Source organism: Schistocerca piceifrons, chromosome 2 (assembly GCF_021461385.2).
Source record: "Schistocerca piceifrons isolate TAMUIC-IGC-003096 chromosome 2, iqSchPice1.1, whole genome shotgun sequence".
NCBI lineage: Eukaryota > Metazoa > Arthropoda > Insecta > Orthoptera > Acrididae > Schistocerca > Schistocerca piceifrons.
Genome location: NC_060139.1, coordinates 111,454,120 through 111,466,308, shown reverse-complemented (window position 1 = coordinate 111,466,308; position 12,189 = coordinate 111,454,120). Strand labels below are relative to the sequence as shown.

The 12,189-nt window shown below is 42.7% G+C and overlaps 1 protein-coding gene across 1 annotated transcript in view; it reads left to right on the top strand.

The window, feature by feature from the left end:
* The first annotated feature begins 870 nt into the window (after nucleotides 1-870).
* LOC124776955 (calpain-11-like) overlaps nucleotides 871-12,189 on the top strand; it is a 205,493-nt gene continuing 194,174 nt past the window's right edge. The window contains exon 1 of the mRNA XM_047252188.1: nucleotides 871-990. Coding sequence (XP_047108144.1) covers nucleotides 976-990 — 15 coding nt within the window. The 5' untranslated portion in view covers nucleotides 871-975. The remainder of the gene's footprint in view (nucleotides 991-12,189) is intronic.

The window sequence follows — 12,189 nt, the reverse complement described above, 5'->3', positions numbered from 1 at the left end:
AGATGTTACGCCATTTCAGAATAGGACAGTCAGCTAGAAACGAAGCTTTATTTTCGGATATCTTAAGCTTCATGCTATTGCTTGTCAAAAAGATTTCGACACTCTTGAAAGTGTTTCATGAAGTGGTATGTTGGTGTTTCAGTACCTGTGCCGAGCCCGAATTTCGTCCGACACAGAGCAGAATGAAACATCACTGTTTCGATACAATTAGTCCGTTCTAAGCACAGGTGGACTGAAACAGCCTTATTTTGAAACAACGATACAGTTTCTGTGTCTGGCTCGAGATCGAATCTGGTCCGGTTATCCGAGACAGGGGCGGAATGAAACACCACTGTTTCGAAACAATGAACCACAGCCATTCCGAAACACTGAAACAGTTCCACGTATCGATACACTGTATCGGAACATAGAAACAGTGGCCAAGTCTAGTTACCAGTTTCACCTCAGTGGTGTGGTATTACAGTAGATAGGACAAGCCATTGCTTTCTACACAATCTTGTAGCTCTTTTGCATTGACGCCTGATGATGAAGTCAGACGATGCGGTTATCGTGAACATTTGTTTGCTCTTGTCTTGTGGTACTGTTCGTTTCGCACTCGGGATTCAAGGAATGAGACTGAAACACGCATCGCTGACCGCGCGCTGTAATAAATAGTGACCGCGTCATGTTGAGACACTCGATTAGCCGAATGAGCGGAGCCTGTTATCGCGAATAAAAGCGAAGGCACTAGTGTTTCCAGTTAGGGCGTACGCTACGCTGCTGTCAGCACCGAAAAAGAGACGGAGATAACAGGGACAGTAGTGCCCGAAATAGTGGAACGGATTTAAACGGAGGTGCTTGAAAGATGGCGGGCAGGCTGGAGGCGCGGTAACGCGCCTGCGGCGCGCCCAGCCTTTTATCTCTGAGCTATAAAGGTCCAGGCTCCGCGAAGGCTGCGTCAGTCTGCAGACAAGCGTGGCGGCGTGCGCGGTCGACATGCTTCCCGCCCAGGTACTGTACGTCTGCGGAGCGCAGTTTCTTCCTGACCACAGGCCGGCTGGTCCGACAGTTTGCAGGTTATCGACTTTGCACTGCTTGTAACGAGGACTACTGCAGTTTTGGTCGAACAAATTCTGTGCGCAGATTTTTAGTATTGTACTTTTGTTTACATCAAAATATGCGAAAAACAAATTGTGCAGGTTGACCTGGAACACCAACGGCAAAGTTTGGGAGGTCATTCAGGGGTATTTTCTTAATGTTTTGGCTTGCGGTAGCTCGTTAGAAAGAAAATGCATTTCGTTTGATTTCTGACCACCATTTAACTTTGTATCTCTACTGCTTTGATATTTCTGCACAACAATGCGAATGTCGACGGTGTGTGCTGTGTGTCTTGCTTGGAAACAAACCTGTTCCAGTCAGTCATATTAGTCGACCACAACATTAATGAGGGTGCTTCGGTCGGCTTTCAGTAAGTTTTTACCGGCCGGTGTGACCGTGCGGTTCTAAGCGCGTCAGTTCGGAACCGCGTGACCGCTACGGTCGCAGGTTCGAATCCTGCCTCGGGCATGGATGTGTGTGATGTCCTTAGGTTAGTTAGGTTTAAGTAGTTCTAAGTTCTAGGGGACTGATGACCCCAGTAGTTAAGTCCCATAGTGCTCAGAGCCATTTGAACCATTTTGAACCAGTAAGTTTTTATGTTTATATTTCACGAGGACACGCTGAACCGTTTAACAGTATATGCACAACTGACCTCGAAGCTTTGACAGTGTGATGCGTTTTCCTTAGTCAATACTGTAGGTTACATTAGACTGGATTTAGGTGTACTTTTCATGCCAATTGATCCATAGAGAGGAGATCCTCGAGGATGTAGAACATGTCAGAAGAGCAGGAATACATAATTAAGTTTTACAATGAAAAACAAATACGAGTGTGCTAATGTACATACCTATAGATCCCAAGTGGAATGATCGTCATGGATGTTGAATGAGTTAAAAAATTTTAAGCATGTTTATTTTTATGAGTTAGTAATCACTGAATAGAAGAATCATTTTACAACACTTATTTACGATGATCGCATTACTGCACTGAATTTTTACAGAAATCAGACTGTACTATTATTCGCATTTTTTTATATTATTAGTAACACACATCAGTTCTTTTTACTAAGAAACTCGTCAATGGAGCAGAAGTTCGCCACCAATAAATCCTTTAGGCTCCTCTTAAACTGAACTTTGTTGGTAATTAAACCTTTTATGGCTGCTGGCAAGCGTGTTCGTGAACAATGAACACCTTTTTGGACCAAAGTAAGTGACTTCAAATCTTTGTGAAGATTATTCTTTTTTCTAGTATTGATTCCATGAGCTGAGCTGTCGGTTTAAAAAGAGATATGTGTCTAATGACAAATTTCGTTAAGGAATAAACATATTGGGAAAGAGTAGTTAATATCTCTAGGTCCCTAAACAAGCCTCTGCAGGATGCTTACGAGCTCACACCACAAATAATTCTTATTATACGTTTTTTGTACCCGGAAAACTTTAGTTTAATTGATGAATAACCCCAAAAAAATCCAATATGACGTTATGGAATGAAAGTGAACATAGTACATCAGATTTTTCATTTTTATATCCCCTATGTCTGGCAACATTCGCAATGCAAACAGATTTGTTCAGGCGCTTTAGCAGTTCTGTGACGTTCTCCTCCAGTTCAATTTATTAACAAGCTGTAATCCTAAGGATTTAACACTGTCCACTTCTTCCGATTGTCATCATATTGTAGGCGTATACTAATGGGAAGGATCTTAGAAGTTCTGAATTGCATGTAGTGTGTTTTTCAAAGTTTAGTGACAAGGAATTGGTTAGGACTCATTTTTCAATGTTGTTTACTGTAACGTCACCGCTCGTTTCCGGCAACGATCACAGGACGCAGAGTTCAGTAAGATCTTGGTTGAGTGGCACTTGTTGACAAAAGTACTGCGCATTTTACTTTTCGTCCTCATGCTTGCAATCAGCGCTGCTCGAGAAGTCTCGGGTTTGTTTTTGCGGCAGTCTTAGTTGTACGTCAACAGTGACACACACCAGGACGGATGAGGTTACTGCTGAAGAGATGACCGATGTGCGTCGTGTGTGTGGTTGCATTGAATGGATAGAAGAGCAGCATAGTAGCACGATATTGAGCTGTTTCTGCAGCTAGGGAAACACAGTCGCAATACTTTTATGTCTGAGGGTCGTTGCATCACTTTGTAGTTTGTGTTGTCGTTTTCGTGATTGCATACTACAGGCTTTTTCACTGTTGTGAAGGGCTTGTCGGTTCTAGGCGCTGCAGTCCGGAACCGCGCTGCTGCTACGGTCGCAGGTTCGAATCCTGCCTCGGGCATGGATGTGGGTGATGTCCTTAGATTCAAGTAGTTCTGAGTCTAGGGGACTGATGACCTAAGATGTTGAGTCCCATAGTGCTCAGAGCCATTTGAACCATTTGAAGGACTTGTTACCGAAACGAAGGGGATGATGGTGGCAAACGGAATAAATCATAATTGAATTATTATTCTGTAAAAAGCCACCAGAAACCATGGGTCCGTTTTGCCAAAATGCTGAGAAAATTCCCTATACAAGCTCCAGAATTTTGTAGGTGTGTTTCGCGTAGGACATTAAACGCATTATATTTTGCAGAGGCCGTGATCGTAAAATGTAACTCTGTTGTAAAACAATACAACATTGTTATCAGTGATCGATCCACTTTAAGCTAATCCAGGTGCGTTTCGAATGTTGTGTTCCATCATCAGATGTTAGTCAGCTAGCATGGCCCTCTGTAATGGTATTATTATGAGTATTAAAGGAATAAACTTACAACTCAATGGAAACAACTGAGTTTTTAACGATATAATTGTATGTTTTGTAACAGCAATACAATGATAAAAACTTTGACATTTTTTCTTCTTCCTTTGTGTGGCTGGACATTTGCCGCATCGTCTTCTTCATATTGTCCGAGCGGTGGTCTTATATGTCAAAATACGAACCTCTCTGTGTTTGTACATAGCTCTTACGTACGTGTCTCTGTAACTTCCAATGTATTAGCTGCAGCTCTGAAGAAGTTTGCCTGTACCTATACACATGAGGTGAAGCAAAAGCCATCAACATCAAAGTCATGTATGAAGTATTTGCATAAAATTATGAAGGTTGAAATAAATTTGGCACCTTAGGCTGATTAAAATTTTTGACTTGAACTTTCCTTTGTTTCATCATTTAATCGCGCAGTACGATCTGATTTTGGTGCCTGGCGGTTGTCAAGTGCTTCAAAAACGAACACTCTGGTTGCAGTACAAAGACAATGGAACAACGTGGGAATATAAGCAAATCAACAGACGCGCTGCATAACGCTCTATAAAAGTTGAGCCAACATCAGAACGAGTAAGGACTCACACACTGTGCTCGTTCTGACGTTGGATGAAGTTTTTCTTTGCACGCTGCAGTTTAATTTTCTAAAAATATGCCTCAGACTGTCCTTCGTAACTATCACTGTTTGCATCGGCTGCTTTCGTTCAAATGGCTCTGAGCACTATGCGACTTAACTTCTGAGGTCATCAGTCGCCTAGAACTTAGAACTAATTAAACCCAACTAACCTAAGGACATCACACACATCCATGCCCGAGGTAGGATTCGAACCTGCGACCGTAGCGGTCACGCGGTTCCAGACTGAAGCGCCTTTAACCGCACGGCCACACCGGCCGGCTGGCTGCTTTCGTAATGACAATAGTTTGCTAATCATGGGGGATGTTATCATGTACTCGTATATTATTTCTCAAGTAGCATCCTTTTTTCTCAACACATACCAATGTAACAGGGATGAATGAGGTATCATTAGAGAGGTTTTTACCGGCTTCTGGCACTGCAGACCGATTCTGAGCTAAAACTTACTATTTGTGGAAAATTTTAACCTGCTCAGCTTCATACCTATGTTTTACGAAGCCATCCTATTAATCACGAATAAGAGACTCCCTTTTCATATTATCTTATTTCAAATGCCATTTTATTTGTTTTAAAGTACTTATCAACCGGATAATTTGTGTACAGCATTGTCACAGATTACAGCCAACCACTGCGGTAGTCCAGTATCTCTGCCCGTCGTACGAGTTGAATTTTGTAAACGAATATACTTTCCGAAACGACAAATACATTTGTCATTGGTGCCTTGAATTGTGATTTACCTATTGCTACTATGACCTAACGGGCTTACTGTAACCGAAAAATGGTTCAAATGGCTCTGAGCACTATGGGACTTAACATGTGAGGTCATCAGTCCTCTACAGGGTGGTCCCGAATTCATGGTACAAACTTTAATGGTAGGTGCAGGACATTGTAACAAGGATATATTGTATAGGAATGTATAGTCCCAGGTGACGCGGTGAGGCGTAAACAGGGGAAATAACGGCCGAAAGGAAAACGAAAGATTTTATTGAAATCGTTGTTGACAAGTGTCATGTTTACAGTAAGTGTTCAAAATTGCGTCCACCATGAGCGATACATGCTTGACAGCGTCGGTGCAGCGATTGGCGTACACGTTCAAAGATGCCTGGTATTTCACGCACACCTGCAGCAGCTACAGATATGCGAGCAACGAGATCCTCATCTGAGTCATTCAGGTAATTCCGTACAGCAGTGCTGAAGTGTGCTGGCGCTCCATCGTGCTGAAACCACATGCGGTTACGAATGGCGAGCGGAACATCTTGCAGCAGTTCTGGTAACACTTCTTGCAGAAAAATAAGATAGCTTTCGCCACAGAGTCGCGTGGGTAGTAAGTATGGCCCAATCAAAAAGTCGTTCACAATACCAGCCCACACATTAATACCGAAACGTTGTTGATACGCATGTGGACGCGTTGCATGTGGATTATCTGTTGCCCACACATGGGAATTGTGCGCATTAAAGACACCCTCGCGTGAAAATGTCGCTTCATCTGTAAATAGCACATGACCTACGAAATCCGGCTGCAACGCACATTGCTGCAACAACCACTGGCAGAAGTTCACGCGAAGAGGATAATCTGCCGGATTCAATGCTTGTACGTTTTGAAAATGGAAGGGGTGTAAGCGATTTTCATTTAACACTCTGCATACAGTCTGATGACTCACATGTACGTCACGCGCAACAGTTCTTGTGCTTGACTCGGGTCTATCAGCCACTATGTTCAAGATGCGTTCTTCCAGTCTTGGAGTGCGTACAGCTCTTAATCGACCAGCGTCATGTCTGTTGACGTCGAACGTACCTGTTTCACAAAGTTGACGATGTAACCGTTGAAAAATTCTATGATCCGGCATTCGTCGATTAGGATACTCCGCGCGATACATTCGTAACGCAGCTCTGGCGTTACCATTTGCACGGCCGTACATGTAATGCATGTCTGCTTTTTCTGCATACGTAAAGTCACCCATCGTCTACGGCAGCACAATTGTGAATGGCGCTTGTCCCTACTGCGATACATCATGTTCATCTACTGCCCTCTACCGGCAGTGACACCAACCGATCACTCCATTTCTCTTTCCCCTGTTTACGCCTCACCGCGTCACCTGCGACTATACATTCCTATACAATAAATCCTTGTTACAATGTCCTGTACCTACCATTAAAGTTTGTACCATGAATTCGGGACCACCCTGTAGAACTTAGAACTACTTAAACCTAAGTAACCTAAGAACATCACACACACGTCCATGCCCGAGTCAGGATTCAAACCTGCGACCTTAGCAGTCGCGCGGTTCCGGACTGAAGCGCCTAGAACCGCTCGGTCACCGCGGCCGGCTACTGTAACCGATTGTTAACGTTATAGTTTGTGGCCCTACTGACAGTCCCTCATCTCTGCCCTTCGTACAAGCCGAGACAAACATTCTGAATGCAAAATACATTGTTGAATACATAAGTTCATGATTGTTATCTTACGTCATACGGTTCATTTTTAAAGATCTTTTCTCTTCATTGCCACAACTGCCCTTATACCAACGACTACACTTATTACAAATACTGTCATTTTTTAAAACTATAATAGTGCGATTGTTTCACACTGGTCCCCTGTTTAACATTATATTTGTGTGAAAAGAAACGTATACATGTGTGGATATGAAGACTGTAACAGGATAGTCAAAAACAGATATGAAAATCATAGGACACAATTACTAACTAAATCCACGTGTGTACTCTTATATTTACAGCACAATTTGGCATTAATAGTTCAGGAATGATTCACTGATGGTGGCAAAAAGGTAAAATTCAGGAATCATTCACTGATGGTGGCAGCAGACAGGTGAAGCGTGAGCAAATACAGTAAAATATTTGCTGTTTGGGTTAGAGTTAACATTTACACACATTTTCAGGAGCACGTGCTTTATCGACACTGTTCATGCATGTCTGTTGTTTGGGATGGTTACGTGACACATGCTCCTGTTTAGTGTTTGCTGTGTCCTTACTCTACAACCGCAAACTCAAGCCGACGAGTGTAAATACCTAAGTGGAGTGACTTCAGCGTCCGTTTATAACAGATTCCAGCTATAGACTAGAAAAATCTGCAAGCGTAAGAAAATAGATTGACGCAGTGAGATAATTGTCTGAATAAATGAAGCAGCTGCAACTTTAAACAATTGAGGCTAAAATACATTTTCGGAGGCGCAGTAAGACTAGATTATTGTGTGATGTATGCCATCCCTTTAATTTTACCATTTACTTATTAAAATTATGAATTTATGAGTACTTGGTGAACTTTGTGTCTTTCCTTTTTCTTGCCGGCCGGGGTGGCCGAGCGGTTCTAGGCGCTACAGTCTGGAACCGCGCGACCGCTACGGTCGCAGGTTCGAATCCTGCTTGGGCATGGATGTGTGTGTGCTGTCCTTAGGTTACTTAGGTTTAAGTAGTTCTAAGTTCTAGGGGACTGATGACCTCAGCAGTTAAGTCCCATGGTGCTCAGAGCCATTTGAACCATTTTTCCTTTTTCTTAGAAAGAAAAGTTAGCCAAAGTATCTTTGGTTTGACAGGAATAACTGACGATAATAAGTGTGCGTGATATTTCAACTGCTACAGAGTAGGTTTTTAATGAGAATCAGCCATAGCGTGTTTAATACATAACTGAGACACCACATCGATGTTACTTATGTTTTAATGTTTGACTTTTTGAAGAACATTATGTCCTATATTTTAATGTATGACTTGAGCAACTCAGCTCTTAAATCACTGTACATCTTTGACTATATGTTCTTCATGTAATTACCTTACCTTCTGATGAAGTCACCCTTAGAGGTGACGAAACATGGTCAAAGTATATAGATAACCTACGCAACCGGTTGGCAGATTTTTACATATTTTTCAAATTAATATAATTAAATCTCTATACGGCTTTCACGATTAATCTTACTTACAGTAGACAACGGGTAACACCGATTCCCGTCAGATCACCGAAGTTGAGTGCTGTCGGGCTTGGCTAGCACTTGGATGGATCACCGTCTGGGTCTTCCGAGTGCTGTTGGCAACTGGGGAGCACTCAGTCCTTATGAGGCAGTGAGGCATTTGAGGAACTACTTGACTGAAAAGCAGCGACAGCGATCACGAAAACTGTCGACGGCCGCGAGAGCGGTGTTCTGACCACATGCCCTCGGTACCCGCACCGGTGACGCCTAAGGGCTCAGGATGACACGGCGGCCGGTTGGTACCGTTGGGCCTCCAAGACTTGTTTGGACGGTGTTTGTTTCTTTATTGCTTACAGTACGAGACTGCTAACTATGAGCCGCTTCCCTTTTCTCCCTTGATTTTATTCTCGTCTTTTTTCTTTTGTGTTATTATATGAAAACATCTACTAGTTCAGTTTTCTTCTTGAATCAAATTTTCGGTAAACTGAGGGAAAGCTTTCGGCGCTTCAGGAGGGAAATTTTCAGTACTAGATTATGTTCTTTCTATTTATTTGATTACAGGGGACTCTTTGTATTCAGCCTACTCCGTGTAAAGAAATTATTTAAAATTTTCATAAGACTTACTTCCATTAAAATTTTGTTTCCTATTGAGACTTCACTCAGAATGTGCGACGCCTGCAAAGCGATTCGTCCTTGCCTTTGGTTAGCAAGTTTTCCGTTTCTGTGTGTTCAACTATTGCCTGCCGATTTACGCTTGTCACGCTATATTTAGCTGAACTCTGACAACCGCAGTTACGTTTCACATCGTCATAGTTCAGGTTTTACTGACACTGATTAAGGCCCTATTAAAGTATTCTAATGTTGATGATTGGTAGAACAGTTTTATATTTGTTGATTTAAAGAAAACAAACTGTGAATTTTCTACTATATTTAATTTTTGTTCGCAGATTTCGGATTATGAGACCGTTGTCAGTTATCTGTTGCTTGTATTGTAAGCCAAATGTTGATTATATGTGATTAGTGGGCCTACGTTGACTCAGTCACTTTGTCAAATCCAAACATATTTCGGCGATAACTTAGGCATCACTAGTGGATATTTATTCTAAACATATATGAAGTATGAGCTAAATGTAAATGCCGTGTGGCTAGGACCTCCCGTCGAGAAGACCGTTCGCTTGGTGCAAGTCTTTCGAGTTGACGCCACTTCGGCGACTTGCGTGTCGATGGTGATGAAATGATGATGATAACACAACACCCAGTCCGTGAGCGGAGAAAATCTCCGACCCAGCCGGGAATCGAACCCGGGCCGTTAGGTATGACATTCCGTCGCGCTTACCACTGAGCTACCAGGGGCGGACATGTCGCGGGAGAGAATAAAGAGTGACTGACGCAGCAATTTGTTTTAATTGATTTTTTAAACCCTATATTCCCGTCATTTTTCAAACCTACCCTGTTACCCTTGTGCAGTTCAGAAAACAAAACCAAATATGGTGCCCTGTGACTATAATATCAATGAGTCATAGTTGGAATCTGTCAATTCATACAAATACCTTGTATTAACAATTTGTTAGGATAAGAAATGTGACGATCACTATCTCAGTGTATAGGTAACCCAGTCCCTTGGTACAATACTAGAGAAATGCAATTAGCCCACAAAGAAGACTGGATACAAAACACTCGTGCGACCCATACTGAAATATTGCTGAAGTTTTTGGGACCCGTACCAAAGAGAACAAACAGAGAATTTTGAACAGGTACAAAGAAAGGTAGCAGGAATGGTTACAGATTTGTTCGACCCATGGGAGAGTGTCATTAGGATGCTGAAAGAACCGAACTGATAGATGCTTGAAGATAGACGCAAACTATCCTGCAAAAACCTACTTAGAAAGTTTCTAGAACCAACTTTAAGCGATGAATCTAGGAATGTATTTCAATCCACTACGTATCGCTCCCATAAAGTTGGCGAAGACAAGATTAGACTACGAGGCGTGTTTTGAAATTAAAAAAAGACGTGCTAAGGTATCTCAATAATTTTATTTTTACATGTGAGCCTGTATCTTAATCTACCCACTGGCGCCATTACTCTCTGATTCTTCCATGTTTACGTTGTGTACTGAGTGTTTAAGATGCCTCCGATAATCGTGAGTCCCGCCGACTGTGAAGTACGGGCTGTTATAAGATTTCTTAGTGCTAAAGGCCTAAAGGCGATCGATATTCAGCGTGAGATCTGTGCAGTTTACGGAGAAAACATTATGAGTGATGGAATGGTGAGAAAGTGGGTGAGAGCATTTGAAGATGGCAGCACAAATGTGCATGATGAACAACGGAGTGGGCGTCCTTCGGTCGTTAAGGAAAGTTTGGTGCAGGAAGTGGACAATAAGGTGAGAGATAACAGACCCTTTACGATTTCCTCCTTGCGGGATGACTTTCCTAATGTTTCTCGTAGTGTTTTGTATGGCGTTGGGACCGAGCACTTGAATTACCGAAAATTGTGCGCACGTTGGGTACCGAAAATGTTGACGGATGTGTACCAAACCAAACGTTTAGACAGTGCATTGTCTTTCCTTGAGCGCTATCACAACGATGGTGATGATTTCTTACCCCAAACTGTTACAGGCGATGGAACATGGGTGGCCTACGTCACACCAGAAGCAAAGCAACAGTGCATGGAAGTTGAGCAAGGGCATCGTTTTGCTGCAAGACAATGCCCGTCAGCATGTGGCGAATCAGACCAAAGATCTCTTCACATTTTTTCGATGGGAAACTCTAGATCATCCTCTGTACAGCCCTGATCTTGTGTCCAGTGACTACCATTTGTTCCTGCACTTGAAGAAACACCTAGGCGGTCAGCGTCTTCAAGACGATGACGAAGTCAAAACAGTGGTGATGTAGTGGTTAACAAGTCAGACGGCAGACTTCTATTCGGAGGGTATTCAAAAACTGGTACAACGTTATGACAAGTGCCTCAATATTGACGGAAATTATGTAGAAAAGTAGATTAAGGTACAGGCTTTCATGTAAAAATAAAATTATTGAGATACCTTAGCACGTTTTTTTTTATTTTCAAAACGGTACTTAAAAACACGCCTCGCATATGAATGTCCGAAGCTGTAATACATACTCGTATTATATAAATTGAAAGGCAAGGGAGAGAAAAGAAAGGGAAGGGAAGGAAGTAATGATATCGGCTGCATCGGGACCTCGTGCGGAATCGTCGGCGACGAGTGAATATGTGTGCCGGACCGGGAGTCAAACTCAGAATTTCCAGCTTAGTAGGCAGTTGTATTAACCACTGCGCCACCCCCAGAAGGTGTTTAACGCAAATGTGCGGATTATGTAGACACGCTACCCGGCCGGCCTATATTCCCACCTAGTGCCACCTAACCGCAGTCCCAGTACATGTCCTTCATGCTCACTAATTTTAGATTCCGGCTGGAGGTCGAATGTAAATGTTCATCCACACTGGAGGTTGTGGATTCATTGCCCCGAGGCGAATCATTTATATGAATGCGGGGTGCCTGTTATTTCGGACACGTTCCTTCCCACTCCTTTCCTTTCTCCTCCCTCCCTCTTCGATTTACGTAAGGTTAGGGTAATTACAGTGCGGACCGAGGCATTTAAGCAGTCACTGTTCCCGCGCTTCATATGTGAATAGAATGGGAACCGTACTACGGGATGCACATTTAGCCATGCACTTCACAGTGGTTTGCATAGCATGAGTGCAGACGTAGATGTGGATACACAATGAAATTAAGACCATTTTAGATCATGTGTTTAGTACGATCAAATGGCTCAAATGGTTCAAATGGCTCTGACAAGGGAACCT